Source organism: Microtus oregoni, unplaced genomic scaffold (genome assembly GCF_018167655.1).
Source record: "Microtus oregoni isolate MIOR12 unplaced genomic scaffold, Mior012 000027F_ref0000203, whole genome shotgun sequence".
Taxonomy (NCBI): domain Eukaryota; kingdom Metazoa; phylum Chordata; class Mammalia; order Rodentia; family Cricetidae; genus Microtus; species Microtus oregoni.
In genome coordinates this window covers 397,422-415,517 of record NW_024543086.1, presented here as the reverse complement: position 1 = coordinate 415,517, position 18,096 = coordinate 397,422, and the positions used below count along the sequence as shown (strand labels likewise).

Here is an 18,096-nt window from a genome sequence, read left to right as displayed (position 1 = left end):
AAGAAAGTTCACTGTGAGCAGTGAAGTCCATGGTGAGGTGCAGTCTCGCCAATCCTACAGGACAGAGTGGGGACACTAGACACTGAGTGACTTTCACCCAATTACTTGGTGATTATTTTAGGACAGCCAAGTGGAAAACTTACCAATCAGCCACTATTGGATGAGGGAATTGGGAGACAGAGGATTTGAAAGTATGGAAAAGGGCTGGAAGATTCCTGGCCCATCCACTCTCCGCACCAATGTGGAGAACCTCCCCTGCAAAGTGGGGGCTCCCTCCTGGACCCCATAATAGGCTCAAACCACACCCATGCACTTATTTTCACAGAGAGATCCTTTATGAAATGGGGGAGGGTTAAAATGACTGCTTTCTGACTAGGGAAGAAAACCAGCAGCAAATGACCTTAAAGGTGTAATTTTTAAGAAAAGAAAAAGGGGAGATCAGTGTTAGAATGGGCTAGGAAGCTGTGTTGTATTTTGATTGGGCATGTGAATTAGGTTGAAAGACCCTACAGACCCCCTCCTCAAAACCCGTAGCTCCCGGGGGGAACGTCCTGTTTGCTTTTAAAAAAATTCTCCGGATCAGCAGCCAGCCTGCTCCCGTAAGAACATCCCATGTGGCTGAGAGAGCAGGAGATAGAGATAGGAAGACTGCAAGGCAAGATGTCAACAAAGAAGGTTAGCTATAAGATAGGAACAGGATGATTGTTGCCAGGCATCCATGCTGAGAGAGGAAACCATTCATGCCCCCCGCCACATTCCGATAACCACGCTTTTGCTTCTGTAAACTTGCTTCTTGCTGACACCCATGCTGAGAGAGGAAACCATTCATGCCCCCTGCCGCATTCCGATAACCACGCTTTTGCTTCTGTAAACTTGCTTCTTGCTGACACCCATGCTGAGAGAGGAAACCATTCATGCCCCCGCCTCATTCCGGTCGACGGACAACCACGCTTTTGCTTCTGTAAACTTGCTTTTTGCTCTCCCCTATAAGAAGCCCGCCCTCCAGTTGGCAGGTGCGCAAATCTTCCGAGAGATCTTGCTGCCCACAGGTACCTGTGTCTACTCAATAAACCTCTTGCGACTTGCATCCGTGTGGTCTCGGCTTGTTCCTTGGTGTTGGGGAGGTCTCCTCCTTAAAAGAGGTCCTCGTCGAGGGTCTTTCAAGGTGAGCCAAAGAGGGTTGTTGATTTCTGGGCTTCAATACTTTGATAACTGGACCTTGGTAGTCGGCCTCAGGAGGAGGAAGTGGCCAAATAGGTGAGAGGACCTTGGTGGTCAGCTTTAGGAATGTAATTTGGTGGTTTTCAGCAAGGCAGAGGGAATAGGAGAAAAGAGCAAAGCCACATGGTCGAGTGGGCTAGTGTAATGCAGTTAGCATGAAACTACAAGTACTGGGTCATCAGTTACACACAAACACACATACATTCAGATTCACCCCTGCACACACACACACACATGCACACACACACACACACACACACACACACACATGCAAACTCATCCACAAGCATAGATGCATCAGGCACACAGCATTGTACCTGTTGTTGCCCCAGAAGGATGGTCTTTATCTTCTACAATTTTCTCTGTAACTAAAGAAAGGACCCCGAGCTCTTCTCAGAGACAGTGGAGGTGTCTTAGCTCTAAGGTGAGCAGATTTGGCTTTTTGCAGACTCTGTTCCCACATATGACCTTGACTCCCTCTTTCCTTGCTGGTCTCACTGTGAGATCAAGATTCTAAAAGAATAAACTTCCTCCTGTTACCCAGGGACAAAGGTGACTGCTCTCTTCTCTCCCCTCCTCAGTTCACAATACACAGGCAGAGAAATATGAGTCAGGGCTTCCGGGTGCTGAAGTCAGCTGCTCTGCCCCGGTTCTCCAACTCCTAGAATTGTGCTGTGACTCCCACAGTGAAACCAAGGAGGAGTTTATGGTCAGGGCATAGGCAGGACACCAGTAAGACTGTGACAGGATGTGTATGGTAGGGAGAAGGGATGGCTGTGTCTCCAGACAATCGGAGACAGAGCCTCCAGACAGTAGCATCAGCCCCTCTCCCACAGTCTCTGCTCACCCTACCATTCTAATCTGTCAGGGGAATAAATAAACCCAACTCTGGGGACTGAAATGCCACAGTCTGAGCAGGTAGACGTTTACTGTAGTGACTTGTACTTGTAGTGTGCTTTCCTGTAAACAGGACCAAGCGGTTCCCACCCTCAGAGATAGACTTCATTAGGGACAGGCCATGCCACCTGCTGATAGATCCCTTCTGCTACATGGCACAACGGCTGATCTGTGATCAAAAGTATTGAAGCACATTGAAATATATGTATATATTTAGATATACATTTTTTTCCAAGATAGGGTTTCTCTGTGTAACAGGCTGTCCTAGACCTCACTCTGTAGATTGGGCTGGCCTTGAACTCACAGAAATCTGCTTGTCTCTGCCTCCTGGGTGCTGGAATTAAAGTACACCACCACTGTCTGCCTAGGTATACATATCACATTTATGTAAAGGCTGGAATAAAAAATAAGGATTATAATGGGGATGAGAGGATGAATTTTACATGGAAACCTGGCCAGGTGGTACCACCCAGATGCACTAACCATTAGTAGAGTGAGCTGAAGCCGTATTTAGATGACACGAATTCTGAGTGAGGAGACACATTGGACAAACTTCTATATTGTGAATTACATCAGACAAGTCTTTGAAGAAGATCCTACATCACCAAAGAAGACAGGCTTCTTGCTCCAAGCTGTTTGGATACAAGTTACAGCATCAATTTCTCCATGCATGTCTGGGTTTTCAGAAAGAGAATGAGCTATGGATACAAGAGTATTATGTTTGGAATCTGAAATGAGTTCCACAGGCTCCTGTATTTCACGCTGCGGATGCTGGGGCGGGGCTGTTAGTGGGTCTGGCGCCCAGGACTGTGAATTCCCTGCCTCGTGTCCTCTAGCTCTGTCTGCTGCTTCTCTGTCGTCTCCCAGATGACCTTCTGCTTGGATGGACCCCACCGCTTCTGCCACCTGCCACCTCTGGAAAGTGACCTGCAGTTCTCTGACTCTGAGACGAAGCAGACCTCCCTCCCTCCTGTTGTTCTGTCAGGTGTGTGGGTCACCACACACAGAAGTCACTAATGTCAGTGTGGGGTGGACATGGACAGAGCTGTGAGAGAACACGGGCCTTGACCACTGCCTCTGGTTTTCTGTAGGATTCCAACACTGACCTAACATGTGCTTTATTTTTTGCCCCTGGGATGCCATGCCTGCATCTCTCCTCTTCTGGTTGGGAAGCTATCAATTCAGAAATTCCACAGGGGGCTTTAACCAAGAGTCCAGTCAGGTGTCTATGCGAGTTTCTTCTCTGTGGCTGTGACAAAATATCCTGCAAAGCAATGTAAGGCAGCCAGGGCTTCTCTCAGCTCTCAGTTCACGGTTGCACAGTCCTCAGTGGGGAGGACACAGCGGTAGAGGCCTGAGAGAGCTGGTCCTGTGGCAAACAGTCAGGAAGCAGAGAGGGGAAGAAAGCATTCATGTTCAACTACCTTTGCTGACTTTATGCAGTCCAGAATCCTCTGTCTTGGAAGCAGGACCCTGCCTCACACTAAGATGGTCTTCCACAGTTCAGACTGGCTGAAGGCATCCACAGGTCCGCCTGCTGCTCAGCTCAGACAGGCTGACAACACCCACAGGCCATCCTGGGTCCTCACAGTCTAGGCTTGCTGAAGGCACCGGGCTTGTACATGCCGTTATGATGAGCACATATATGGTGGTGAAATGGGAGAGAAAGAGAAGCAGAATGGTTCATGTGATGTGGGAAGAGGCAGAACTGAGGAAACTAGGCGGTGAGGAAAAGGCTGATATGGGTGGCCTGCTTGTCACCCAGGGCCATGGTGGTGTTAGGGCCCAGACTCCTGCCTAGGGTAATGTCTGAGTCCATGGTCCTTCCACAGCCAGGGTCTGTGTTGACATCCGTGACCCAAATTGCCACCAAAGACCACACAGATGCCCAGGGTCTAGGCCTCAACCTATGGCAATATCGGTGTCTGAGGGCCCTGCCATCACTGTGCCATGCCAATTTGAGTCGATTGTGCTGCCATGCCCATTCACGGTGTTGCCTGGGGCTGTGCCAAGGGCTATATCTGGGTCAACGGCCCTATAACAGCCAGGAACTGAGTAGACGTCTGTGGCTCTTGTTACCATTGTAGTCTGTGCAGATGCCCAGGGTCTGGTTAGCTATCTGAGATCATGTTGCTGTCTGAGGGTCATTCCACCACTGGGACCACACTGATCTGGGTGGCTTGTGCTGCCACTGGGGCCATGGTGACATACGGCCTGAGCTGCTGCTGAAGGCTATGTGTGGGCCATGTTCCTGCTGCATCTGGGGTCTGTGTTGATGTCCATGATGTCCATGGCTCATGTTATCACAGCGGGTCCTAGGAACCATGTGTGCTGAATTCTGAGGGCCTTGCTGAACTGGTCCCTCCTCTCACTGCCCCTGCCCCTTACTGGACACTGCATCAGGAGAGCTGATGCCACTTCTCATGGGAGAGCTCCCTCTGCACCCAGGGGGAGATTGCCCCACCTCACAACATGGGCATGAGAGAGCTAGCCCTGACTACATGGGCCTAGGAGACCTGGCTCCACACCTCTCCTGAAGGGGGAAGTCCCAGCGGTCCTGACTGAGGATCTTGGCTACCAACCAGACCCAGATCCTGGGCCTTGGGTTGGCCAACCTTTACATCTATCCCATGGTGGTCTGCTGGAGCATGGGAGGGGACTGGTCCTGCAGAACAAAAGTCACAGATTCTCCAAGACTTGGGGCAACATCAGGGCAACCAAGAGGAGGTTCTGTGAGGGTCCAGGGATGATGGTGTGCCAGAGGCCTTGCACTGGACCAATGACTCATTACAACGGTCATCTTTGGGTAGGGATGATTGGACAAAAGGTTATACTGTGGGACACAGCATGGCTCCCAGTGCCACTAGGTCAAATGAAGAGGTTGTAGAGAGATGGGAAAGAGGGAGAAGGAAGTGTTTTTTTTTTCTTTTGTTTTTTTTTACTTGTTTATCTGTTTTGTTCTTAATTAATTGGTGGGTGTTTCTTTTGTGGGAGACGCTGTAGGGGTGGGGGCAGATACCAAGGGACTGGAAGTCGAGACAGATTGGCATGCATGATGTGAAATTCCAAAAGAATCAATGAAGAATTATGTCTAAAAAAAGGCGGTTCTTCCTGGATCAGTGATAAATAACATGAGATAGAACAAAATAAAAGAATAAAGATAGCCTTTCATAGAGATTTCAGGCCCATCTCACATTCTGTCATGCTATCAGAAAATCCATAATCGACATGAACGGTCAGGAGGGTAGTGGGGCAAACCAGTCGTCAACAGCTCCATATCCTGGCCCAATCAAGGGAGAGCAAGTACCAACAGTACCCACGGGAAACTAGAGAAAAGAGGTCAAACGGGTTTTTCGTTTTTTCTAATGAGTGAAATAACAAGGAGAGACAGTTTATAATTAGAGTTTCAGTTGCCATTCACCCAGTTTGAATTTCCAGCTGTTTGGATTGGCTGGGGAAGAATAGGACATCTATCTTGAGTTGTGTGCACTGACTGGACCTACAGATGTTTGCTCGTGTTTTGTTGGTTTTTTTGTTTTTATTTTTGTGTTTTTTTTTCCCCAAGCTCCTCCTGGATGGAGCATGGCTAATGGCCACAGTCCCCTCTTGTGATGTGACTCCTATGTGGGACTTATACCTCTTAAGGTATAGGGTATAAGTTTATCTACACAGTGTTAAGCACCAGTGATGCCCACAAAGCAAAGTGACAAAGCAGACCTGGTTACGAGAATGTAGACCTGTGTGGAGACTTTCACAGGGGTAAAAAATCCAGGAGTCATTAGATCATAAAATCACAAATCAAGTCAATATTTTCATGTGTGCCTTACACACCATTTTAATGGAAAGGAGGTTTCCTCAGGCATTTGTACAATGTTGCTGATGGCTCTGCTACTCCAGCACATTTGAACACTTGCCACAGTGATCTTCTGGCTCCAGAAGAGGAAAAGGAGGAGCCCCCTGGTGCCCCTCAGACAAGGTTTGTTTCTCAGGTGTAGATTATGTTTCACTGTCCAAAGCAAGGCCAAAAGTAAACATTGATTGGAAGTTTTGCCTCATTTTCCCATCATTCCCAGTAATCGGGAGGCTTAGATATATATGGTCCCACCTTGTTTTCTAAAAGATCTTCCTTGTTGAGAAGAGCTATGGCATCATTTGCTGCAGCATCAATAAAGAGATTCTGCAAATAGTAAGACTTTTTGAAATAAATGCCAGCAGCAACTGGACCACCAGTAACTGAGGAAATGTGATGGATATATTTCCGCAGTTTGTCCTCTAAGGACTCATTGTTCATCTGTGTGAACAAATGGGGAAACCGAAGGCGTGCCTTGAGTGTGTTGACAGGTATGTTAAATTTCTTGGCAATGTTTCTCAGTGAGGCATCATCCAGGCCAAAGTAGGACTTGTAGAGATCGAAAGTTTCATCCAGGTTCTCTATGTCGTCCATGATCATGCCACCAAGTGGAATGGTGGCAAGTACTCCAGCTTTCAGGGCTTCTAGGAAGACTTTCTGCTTCAGGGAATCTCTCTTGAGGTTAATGATTTCCTCAGTAACACTGTTCAAAGACAGCATGAAGACATGGCGCTTGTGGGCTGGGAGCTCGCTCAGTAGGGTGGTCTGCAGCTCTGGGAAGTCAAAGTCGGACACATCAAAGTTAGAGACTAAGAAAATTCGAGGCTCACTGGAGAGAGCCTTCTGGAGATGCCTTGAACAGTCACCTCGGATTTTCATCAGGACTTTCTCCTTATTGAAAGTCTTAGGTTTACTCTTCTGTTCATTATCTACGTCAATATCTATCTTGGTTCGGACAAAGTAGAAATTCATCTTCATCTTAGTGATGGCTTTGGCTAGCTGGGCATCATTTTCTTTGAAGCGAGTAGCCGAGATGATAATGAAGAAGTCATATTGACCAAACTTCATTTCTGTTAGGTAGTTTTCTGGTGGGAAGGAAGTGGATCCAATACCAGGCAGGTCCCATAGTGTCACCTGGGGAAGCTTTGGGTGCAGGTACGGAATTCTTTCCCAGGTTGTCTCTGTCACCCCGGTGGGGGCTGCACCTATGTCTTCCTGCCCCACCCCTCTCAGGGCATTGATGAATGTGGACTTCCCTGTCCCTGTCTCCCCTGTCACAGCGATGTTCAGGGGGGCATTCTCGATGTCTCTCAGTGCATTGTGGATTACAGAAAGGGCTTTCTGGAGGTTGTTTGTCTCAGTGTAGGATTTAATCAAGATGATGTTTTCTTCAGAGAGGATTTGGCTTTCCCTCTTAAAATTCTTAAAGAATGCATCAAAGCTGGAGGCCCAAGCCATGGAGCTGAATGGAGCAGACAGGAGAGAAACTGTAATCATTAACAAAGCAGGGCAAAGCCTTGGTGTTTGCTGGTTCAGTAAATCAGGACCCTGATCCTGTCCCATTTCACATCCAGCATTGGCTTTCTTCTCTTCTCTTGGTTGCTGCTTCCCCTAATGACCTCCCCAGTGGGACATAACGAGGTCTCTTTCTCACACTTCACTTCCTCCTAGGAATTTCCTTGCACTACTTGCTCTAATTCAGACTCCAATTACTATGTGATCTTACCTATTGCCTTAACTATCAGTTTAAAGTCTCCTTTACATTCCTTTATTTTCATTAGAATGATACTCATACATGATGGCAACCCTAAAAGGACTTAAAAGAAGCAACACTTCTAGCAGAGTTCTCAACCTTATGTGAACATTGTGGACAGCCGGACACCCCATTCTTTGGGACCTCCCCAGTGGGACAAAACCCAGGGGCCTCTCCCCAATTCCCTCAGCTTTTCTAGCCAGCCAGCAGGAAGCTTTCCTGTGGCTGGGTTATCCCCCAACCCACCCCACTCCCAAACCCACCTTTTCACCTGCGAGGTCTGTGGAACCCTGAAACAGCTTGCTCCGATATTGAGGGGACCTGGGAAGTGAGTCAACAGCTATAAGTGCTGGACAGTTGGACGCCTAACTCTCTGGGACCTCCCTAGTGGAACAAAACCCAGGGGCCCCTCCCCAATTCCCTCAGCTTTTTCTAGCCAGCCAGCAGGGAGTTTTCCTGCAGCTGGGCTGTCCCCCACCCCACCCCCAAACCCACCTGTTCGCCTGCCTGAGAGCTCTATGGAACCCTGCAACACAGTTTGCTCTAATAATGAGGGGACCTAAGAGAGGGCAGACCAAGAAAAACTCCCAAGTACTTAGACAGCCACAGCAAGGATTGGACCTAGACACCAAGACACTGTCAGCCTCATTTGAAGGAAGAGATGGGTAGGCGCCAATGCAAGAATTCCTCCAACAAAAAATTGGAAGAAATTAATAAATCCCTCAAAGATACCCAAGAAAAACAAGAAAAAGCAATCAACCAGGAAAAGGAAACAGTTCAAGACTTGAAGACTGAAATAGAGGTAATTGGTGTAGGAGGGTCTTCTGTCTATGTGTTACTTTCATTGGTTAAATAAAGAGACTGCCTTGGCCTTTTGATTGGACAGAAAATTAGGTGGGTGGAGTAGACAGAACAGAATTCTGGGAGGAGGAAGGCAGAGTCAGAAAGAGCCACCCACCATGAAGCTGCCAGGTCAGACATGCTGAATCTTTCCCAGTAAACCATGAGCTCGTGGTGACATACAGATTATTAGAAATGGTTAAATCAAGATGTGAGAGTTAGCCAATAAGAGGCTAGCACCAATGGGCCAGGCAGTGTTTAAATGAATGCAGTTTCCATGTAATTATTTCGGGTATAAACTAGCCGGGAGCTGGGAGGCGGGAAAGTGACCTGCTGCTCCTCATTACTACAGGTAATAAAGAAAACACAAACCAAGGGAATTCTGGATATGGAAAATATGGGTAAGCAAACAGGAACTACAGAGACAAATATAACCATCAGAATACAAGAGATAGAAGAAAGAATCTCAGGCACTGAAGATACTATAGAGGAAATAGATTCATTGGTCAAAGAAAACGTTAAATCCAACAAATTCTTAACACAAAACATTCAGGAAATCTGGGACACTATGAAAAGAGCAAACCTGAGATTAATAAGGGTAGAAGAAGAAGAACAACTCCAGCTCAAAGGCACAGAAAATATACTCAACAAAATCATAGAAGAAAATTTCCCAAACTAAAGAAGGATATCCCTATTAAGGTATAAGAAGCTTACAGGTGCCCATCAAAATTTCAGCAAAATTCCTCAAAGACCTGGAAAGAACAGTACTCAACTTCATTTGGAAAAGCAAAAAAAAACCCAGGATAGCCAAAACAATCCTGGGCAATGAAAGAACTTGTGGAGGCATCACAATCCCTGATTTCAAACTCTACTACAGAGCTACAGCACTGACAATAGCTTGGTATTGGCATAAGAACAGACAGGAGGACCAATGGAACCGAACAGAAAACAAAATATCAATCTACACATCTTCAAACACCTAATATTTGATAAAGATGCAAAAATATCAAATAGAAAAAAGAAAGCATATTTAACAAGTGGTGCTGGCATAACTGGATATCAACATATAGAAAAATGAAAATACTCCCATATTTATTACCATGCACAAACTCAAGTCCAAATGGATCAAAGACCTCAACATAAAGCCAGGCACACTGAACCTTATAGAAGAGAAAGTAAGAAGTGCACTTGAATGCATTGGCACAGGAGACCACTTCCTAAATAGAACGCCAGCACCACAGACACTGAGAGAAACAATTAATAAATGGGAACTCCTGAAACTAAAAAGCTTCTGTAAAGCAAAGGACACAGTCAACAAGACAAAACGACAGCCTACATACAGAATGGGAAAATATCTTCACTAACCCCACATAAGACAGAGGTTTGATCTCCAAAATATACAAAGAACTCAAGAAATTAGACACCAAAAAATGGAGTACAGACCTAAACAGAGAACTCTAGGCAGAGGAATCTAAAATGGCTGAAAGATACTTAAGAAAATGTTCAACATCCTTAGCCATCAGAGAAATGCAAATCAAAACAACAACACCTGCAAGAATGGCCAAGATCAAACACACTGATGACAACTTATGCTGGAGAGGTTGTGGGGGAGAAGGGAACACTTCTGCATTGCTGATGGGAATGCAAGCTGGTATAACCCCTTTGGATGTCAGTGTGGCAATTTATCAGAAAATTAGGAAACAACCTTCCTCAAGACCCAATAATACCACTTTTGTGTATATATCCAAAGGATGCTCAATTGTGCCACAAGGACATGTGCTCAACGATGTTAACAGCAACTTTCTTTGTCATATCCAGAACCTGGAAACAACCTAATTGCCCCTCGATTGAAGAATGGATAAAAAAAAATGTGGTACATTTACACAATGAAGTACTACACAGCAGAAAAAAAAATAACAACAGCTTGAATTTTGCAGGAAAATGATTGGAGCTAGAAAACATTATTTTGAGTGAGGTAACCTAAACAGAAAGACAATTATCACATGTACTCACTCATAGGTGGTTTTTAAACATAAACCAAAGAAAGCCAGCCTACAAACCACAATCCCAGAGAACTTAGGCAACAATATGGACACTAAGAGAGATTCACATAGATATAATCTACATGAGAAGTAGAAAGTATAAAAAGACAAGCTCTCCTGAGTAAATTGGGAGCATGGGGACCTTGGGGAAGTATTGAAGAGGGGAGGGGGAGAGGCAGGAAGGGGAGCAGAGAAAAATGTAGAGCCCAATAAATATCATGGGAAAAAAATTAGATGCCTACATTCCCCTGAGTGATTTTCATTTAATTGGGTTGAGGTAGATCCTGTAATAGGTATTTTGATAAAGGTCCTTGGAGGATTCTAATGAGCCACCAGGACTGAGAGTCTTGAGTTTAGAAGTACAGCTGAGGATTTCACATCAATAAACCTATTTCATTAATGGTGTTAATAGAGAGAAAGGGTTAAGAAATTCTATCACTATGAAGTTTAGTGTGGGTAAAGAGGTATTTTAACACAGGAAAGCAAAAGTCAGTTTTCTCTTGTGGGATCAGTTTTTAAACTTGGAAAAATATTATTCTTGTTAAGGAAAAAAAAAGAAGCTTACAGGACACCAAATAGACTGAAACAACAACAAAAAAATCCCCTCATCATATAATAATCAAAACACAAAACATAAAGAATAAAGAAAGAATATTAAGAGCTGCAAAGGAAAAAGGTCAAATAACATATAAAGGTAAACTTATCAGAATTACACTTAACTTCTCAATGGAAACCATGAAAGCCAGAGGCCCTGGATAGATGTACTGCAGACACTAAGAGACCATGGATGCAAGCCCAGACTACTATACCCAGCAAAGCTTTCTTTCACCATTGATGGAGAAAACAAGATATTCCATGACAAAAACAGATTTAAACAATCCACAAACCCAGCCTTACAGAAAGTACTAAAAGGAAAACCTCAACCCAAGGAAGCCAACTACACCCACAATAACACAGACATCTGATAACCCTCCACCAGGATAACCCAAAGAAGGGAAACACATAAACACTACTACCGCAAGATAACTGGAGTGGACAACTACTGGTCATTAATATTGCTTAATATCAATGGACTCAATTCACCCATAAAAAGACACAGGCTAAGAAAATGGATATGAAAACAGGATCCAGCCTTCTGCTGTGTACAAGAAACACACCTCAACCTCAAAGACACACACTAACTCAGAGTAAAGGGTTAGGAAAAGGTTTTCCAATCAAATGGACCTAAGAAACAAGCAAGTGTGGCTATCCTAATATCTGACAAAATTGATCTCAAACTAAAATCAATCAGAAGAGATGAAAAAGGACACTTTATACTCATAACAGGAACAATTCATCAAGATGAAGTCTCAATCCTGAATATCTATGCCCCTAATACAAGAGCATCCACATATATAAAAGAAACGTTACTAAAGCTTAAATTGCACATCGAACCCCACACACTAATAGTAGGAGATTTCAACACTCCTTTCTCGCCAATGAACAGGTCAACCAGATAGAAATTTAATAGAGAAATAAGAGAATTAACAAATGCAATGAATCAAATGGACTTAACAGATATCTATAGAACATTCCACCCAAACACAAAAGAATATACCTTCTTCTAAGGACCTCATGGAACCTTCTCTAAAACTGATCACATACTGTAGGATATTGTCTCCAAATCACTGATTAGAGCTCACCCGACCTATTTCCTGCTTCATGAGTGCTGGTAGCTGCCAACCTCCCTGTGTACCCACTACCCACCCTTGAGGTGATTTCCTGTGCCTCAGAGATTTCAGGTTTCCCAGCATCACTGCCTGCAGGCATCTTGCCCACCCACTGCCTGGCCTGTCAGAGTTGCCAGCTGTCTACCCACCTACTCACCCAGGGAGGTCAGACCCCCTTTTGAGTCTTAGACATCCAAGTTCACCTGACCCCTGTTGACCATCCCATGTCTCAGAGTCTTCAAAGCCCACCAAATGCTTCCTATTATAAAATAAGTAAAAAGGTAAATAAATACAAAAGAAAATCCAACCACTGATCTAATCAAATTCAAACAGAAAGCTTGACTATATGAAAAACCAAGACAATTTGTCTGCTCTAAAAATCACAAACCCCAGAACTACAGCCTTCATGAGAATGACTTAGATAAAGTTCCAAATGAAGAATTCAAAAGGATGATGTAAATGTGACCAAAAAAATGGGGACTCAAACAATTAGCTGAATGAAAGAGAGGTCAACACAGAGCATGGAAATGGAATTCAATAATGAGAAATACTGATCAAAGCCTTGATTTAAATGACTGGAGATGAAAAATACATTAAAGCAAATGCTCAGAGCAAAGACTCAGCATCAGAGCCGATCATATGGAGGGGGGAATGTCAGGAGCTGAGGACAATGTAGAGGAATTGGAGGATTTGGTCAGGGAAGACCACAAAAATTGAAAAATCTATGAACAAACCATGTGTGACCTTTTGAACACCATGAAATGTATTTGCATAGAAGGAGAAATCCATTCCAACAGCGCAGAAAATATTCTCAACCAACCATAGCAAGAATGTCCCCAAGTTTAAGGAGAGAAACGCACATCCAGACAGATACACGAGGATTGTAGAACACCAGATATACAGGGCAGAAAAAGAAACTCCTGAAGTTACAGTTAAACTGTGAAAATTCAGGGCCAAATGTTCTGCAAACTGGCAGAGAACTAGCAGGAAGTGTAAAGGTGGAGCCATCAGAATAACAACTGACTGACAGCAGCAGATTCCTGAAAGCCAGGGGGTCAACAGCTCTGCCAGACACTGTGGATGGCTGTTTCTCATCTGGGATTTTATCTCCATGGGGTACCACAGAGACTCCAAGAGCATCTGGGTATCCCAGCTTGCTGTCTTCCTTCAAGCTTGACTACTTCAGAAGACCAGCTAGGTCCACACAAGCAGGGAGAAGGAAGGGCTGCTGCTTCTCTGCTTTGGGATGCTTTTGGCACAGAAGATGGCACAGAAGGATGCTACTGTGCCTGCTCCCTGAGTGAAATCCCCAAGCCCCCCTGCCCCGGAATCAGTGCTCCCCTCCTCATGTTATCACACATGTAGGGCTATTGGGCAAGCTGAAGTTAGAACCCTTCACTCACCTCAGCAGTGGTGACCTTGATCTGAGCCTCTGGGAAAGCTCTCCTCTTAGGAGAGGTCTGTTGTGCACTGCAGCAAGGACAGTTCCCTCAGAATGATCTAGAACTGGAATTCAGACTCAGGAAAAAAAGCGTTGAGTGCTGGAGTTTGAGTCCTAGGGAGAACTGCAAAGAGAAAGATGGGGCACTTGTGATGGGCAGCCAGGTCTTCCCCAAGTTACTTCATCATTTCTGGTCTCCACCCACCCTTGCTGTGTACAGTTTCCGGACTGGACAAGAGCTCTCTTCATACAAACCACCCCCAGCAATGGGGCTGCACTCAGAGTTGCTTTCAGTTTCTATTCCTAGAAATGGCTGGTTTGCATGAAACACTTAGGAGGTCCTTTAGAGAAGGTCTCAGACGGGTCAAGCTGTTTTAGTCTGTCTTACTAAGTCTGTGGCGTGCCCACGAGGGCACAGTTCATGGTAGAGAATCTGGGTCTGACCCTCTGGATTCCCCATTGGAGACTGCTAACTCAGGTGTGGGCATCTAGCCCTGGGCAAGCTACCCTTCTGCTGGGGGTCCCAGGTCCGTTAGAAATTTACGAGCCTGACTTCAGTCTAGGTTTTAATGAATTATAGACCTTTAATTAAAAAGACACCAGCCAGGAGCAAACCCGGGTGTTCTCTAGGTAATGCTCTGGTTATTGTTAGTCAGTGGAGTATAAAGGAAAAAAACCTTCAAAGTTTTAATTTGAGGAGTCAAATAACACATATTCCTGTCTGGGTGTGAACAAATCTTTTATCTTGTAACAGTTATCCTGCAGATGCTTCAGCCGTCCAAACAAGTGTTTCCTACAAAAGCAGAACTTAGCAGTTAGCCTGTTTATTCTCCAACCATTACCTTGTAGGAACAGAAGAGGAAGTGAAATGTCCAACGTTCGACGTTCTCTCTCTCTGTCTCTCTTTCTTTCTCTTTCTCTCCTTCCTTCCTTTCTTTTTCCCCAAGAATATCCTGTTTGGGTTAGCGCCTCACCCAAGTCCCTGGCATTCATATACCCCAAGAGTCTGGAATGTTTGGGTTAAGGCTTCACCCCAGCCCCTGGCATCCATGTATCTAAAGAGTCTGGAATGTTTGGGGAATAGTACCATCCCAAGCCCTCTCCCCTGGGAGTTGACTCAGTTCAGACTCCACCCCTAAGAAAGCCTGCCATATGATGGCGCCTCCTGAGAGATACTCAAGACCACACCCAAAGGGTATTTAAACTGTCCCCAGAGAACAAACACGTGGTTTTCTGGTCTTCCTTCCCCAGCTCCTCTCTGGGGTGCTGGAAAGTCATCTGGGAGTGTTGTTATGCATTAAACCTGGGCTTTCTCTAATTTGGTTTGATTTGGTCTGATATGGATTATTGCCTTGGCGGAGGGGCTTGTTGAGGTGCAGAAACTTTTCATAGCCTAACTGTTTCAGGAAGTGTTCTGTCTGGGTCTAGCTGATAGGGCACATTCAAGGCAGGAGCAACTTCCTCATGGTTTATACAAGCTAAGAACAATTTTATTTTTACATGCTTAAAATGGTAAATTGATCCTCTAAACACAATGTTCACCATCATACTTCAAACCCAGCAAGTCCTGGCTGTGAGATGTCTACAGACCATCATGGTGGCATTGTTCACTGAGACCTTGCCTGCTGTGTTTGCTCTCTGTGTCTACTTGCTTGTTTGCTGTAATCTGACCTATCGGCCGTCTTCAAACAAGAAAACATAGGAGTGATGAAGGATGCCTGGTCAGAACCTTGGCCCTGCACCATGTGTCTCAGTGTGGAAGTGTGTCTGATGCAGGTGATGGGGGAGACCACAGTCTCCTAACAGCCTGGAGTCAGCTGAGCAGACAGCGAACCAAAAAAAAAAAAAATCCCTCTTTGCTTTTCCTTCTTTGCCAGCTCTCCAACTCTTCTTCATTTGTTCTGATGGCATCGGGAGCAGTGTGTCACAGAGCACACCCTTTTGTCCAATCAGCTTCACTTGTTGTTCAGTGCATTAACTCACTGTTCTGGTCCAAGGCCTCTGGTTTCTGGTACACCATCATCACTGGGTCCTCACTGCATCCCCAGAAACTCCTCTGGGATATCCTGTGACTACTTCTAATTGTGGAGATCCTGTGGGTATCATTTCACAGGGCCAGTCTTTTCCCGAACTCCTGCAGGTCCTAGATGGGGCAGATGTTAGCATGGGTCAACCGAAGGTCTGGCTATGGGCCTACGTGGTAACTGACCTGGTCAGTCTGAGTCACTGGAGTTGCCTGCTTCAGGTGAGGGGGCACAGCCAGCTCCCCAATGCCCAAGCCATCAGGGTCAGCTCTCCCTCGCCTGTGATGAGGGGTGGGACCACCCTTCCTGAGTACAGGGGCCAGCTCTCCAGCAAGGGCTGGGATCAGCTCTATTGCTGTAGTGTTCATTGAGAGGTAGGGGTAGTTTCCCCAGGGTCAGTGAAGGGTAGGGTCGTCTTAGCATGACCCTCTATTTTCATCATGCCAGCCTGGTCCTATGGCCCTCTGAGGTTACACAGGTCACGATGTCAACACAGACCCTGGTTGTAGCTGGGCCTCGGACCCAGTCATAGCCCTTGGCAGCAGCCCAAGCCTGGACAACACCAGGGCCCTGGTTGGTAACACAGGCCACCTAACCAGCATGGATCCAGCAGTGATACAGCGCTTGGACACCTCCATGGCCACAGGTGGCAGCCCAGGCACGGGGCATCCTGTGGTCCTTGGTGGCAACATGGACCGTGGATGCCCACACAGACTCTGGCTGTGGTAGTACCATGGACCCAGACATGGCCTTTGGCATCAGCCTGGGCTCTGATGTCATTCTGGCCCCAGGAGGCAAGCATGCCTCCCATATCAGCCTACTCCTCACCGCCTTCATTTCTTCCATTCTCTGCCTCTTTCCACAGACCTGAACCATTCTGCTTCTCTTTCCTTCCCATTTCTCTACCACAAATTTGCTCATCATAATGGGACCCACTTGGCCAGTGCACATGACACTAGGTGGGTGGTGGATGTCTTCTGCCAGCCCGGACCTTGAGGGCCCTGACTGAACCTGGGGGTGGCTAGAACCCACCTGAGAATTGCATCAGGGAGGCGTGGATTTCTTACCGTCAGCTTGGGCCTTCTGTACTCATTTTTTTTTCAACTGAAGATTTTTGCAGCTATTTTCATCAATGATATTAGTTAATATTCTGACATTTTTACCTGAGTAGATCTTGTGTGGGTCTTAATAGAGTAACCACGGCGACCGTGAGCTCATAGGTGCAACAGCCGTCCCAGGTCCAGGGGACATTTTTCACTCCTCCTCCTTATCCTCCAGCTCTTAGAGGTTTTCTTGCAGCCCTTCTGTGATCTTCCCTGAGCCTTAAAGATCAAGGGATGATCAATGTAGGTGCTCCATCTACAGCAGACCTTCCTAATCACTTTTTCCTAGCACTTTGAAGAGTAAGAATCTCTGCAGTTACTAACACCCACTAGAATAAGAAGATCCTTTGCCTAAGGCTGAGGGCGGCACACATCTGAAAATACGAATATAGATATTTAGAAGGCAGTTTGGCTGCTTAGGAAAATAGTAGGTCCTCCCTTTGGACCAATGAGCTCTCTAACCTCCTCCTCCTCCTTCTTCTTTTCAGTTTTTTGAGACAGGGTTTCTCTGTGGCTTTGGAGCCTGTCCTGGAACTAGCTCCTGTAGACCAGGCTGGCCTCAAACTCACAGAGATCTGCCTGCCTCTGCCTCCCAAGTGCTGGGATTAAAGGCATGTGCCACCACCACCAGGCTTCTTCTTCTTCTTTTTTTACTTTTAAAAAACCATTTTTTCAGTACCAGATGTAAATTCCTTCTGCGGAACAGGCCTCCAATCCAACGGAGAGCTGTTGGTTACCCCCATAGGCAGTCTTGCCACTATTCCACCAGTGGGAGTGTTTGTCTGCTTGGCTGGATTATCAGCAAGGTCTAGGCAACTTAGAAGAACACACTGTCCTATCTAAGACCTAGAGAATGAACCCAGGCGACAAGAGGCTTGTGGCTGTAGTTGTGAAAAGATATGCTCACAGCACCAGGGGAGGGCTGGTGAGGATGAGGAACTTCTTATGCTCTCTCCCCTCCTCCATCAGCAATCTCTACATCTACAAGCCTCCAATATCCAGGGAGCCCACGCAGGTTCCCCACAGCCCAGCAGCTGGACCCTTGTATTTTCTTCAAGTTCTACCATCCCCTCTGCTCCTCATGGCCTTCCTACTCACTGAAGAAGGATCAAAGGGTGTACCCAGACTCCTCAAAGTTCCACCTCATGTAGTACTATGAGCTCCCCAGAAACACCCCATTCTTTCATTGTGTGATCTGATCCCTGATCTTGAGTTG

The 18,096-nt window shown here is 45.9% G+C and overlaps 1 protein-coding gene across 4 annotated transcripts; it reads right to left on the bottom strand.

The window, feature by feature from the left end:
- Positions 1-5,946: 5,946 nt before the first annotated feature.
- Positions 5,947-13,971, bottom strand: LOC121463868 (T-cell-specific guanine nucleotide triphosphate-binding protein 2-like). 4 transcript variants are annotated; one of them, XM_041676402.1, is made up of 4 exons: positions 13,959-13,971; positions 13,716-13,877; positions 12,462-12,571; positions 5,947-7,430 (listed from the first exon to the last, which is right to left on the bottom strand). In XM_041676402.1, exon 4 carries the CDS (start codon positions 7,424-7,426, stop codon positions 6,182-6,184), a length of 1,245 nt encoding a protein of 414 aa, XP_041532336.1. In that variant the 5' UTR covers positions 7,427-7,430; positions 12,462-12,571; positions 13,716-13,877; positions 13,959-13,971; the 3' UTR covers positions 5,947-6,181. The 4 variants fall into 4 exon arrangements, 3 of the variants coding, with proteins under 3 accessions (XP_041532336.1, XP_041532337.1, XP_041532338.1); XM_041676403.1 differs by lacking the exon at positions 12,462-12,571; XM_041676404.1 differs by lacking the exon at positions 13,959-13,971 and having other exon boundaries at positions 12,470-12,571; positions 13,716-13,743.
- Between the last annotated feature and the right edge of the window lie 4,125 nt (positions 13,972-18,096).

What these genes read in the sequence shown, in the direction of transcription:
- LOC121463868 (XM_041676402.1), bottom strand. Translation starts at nt 7,426, where the DNA reads ATGGCTTGGGCCTCCAGCTTTGATGCATTCTTTAAGAATTTTAAGAGG.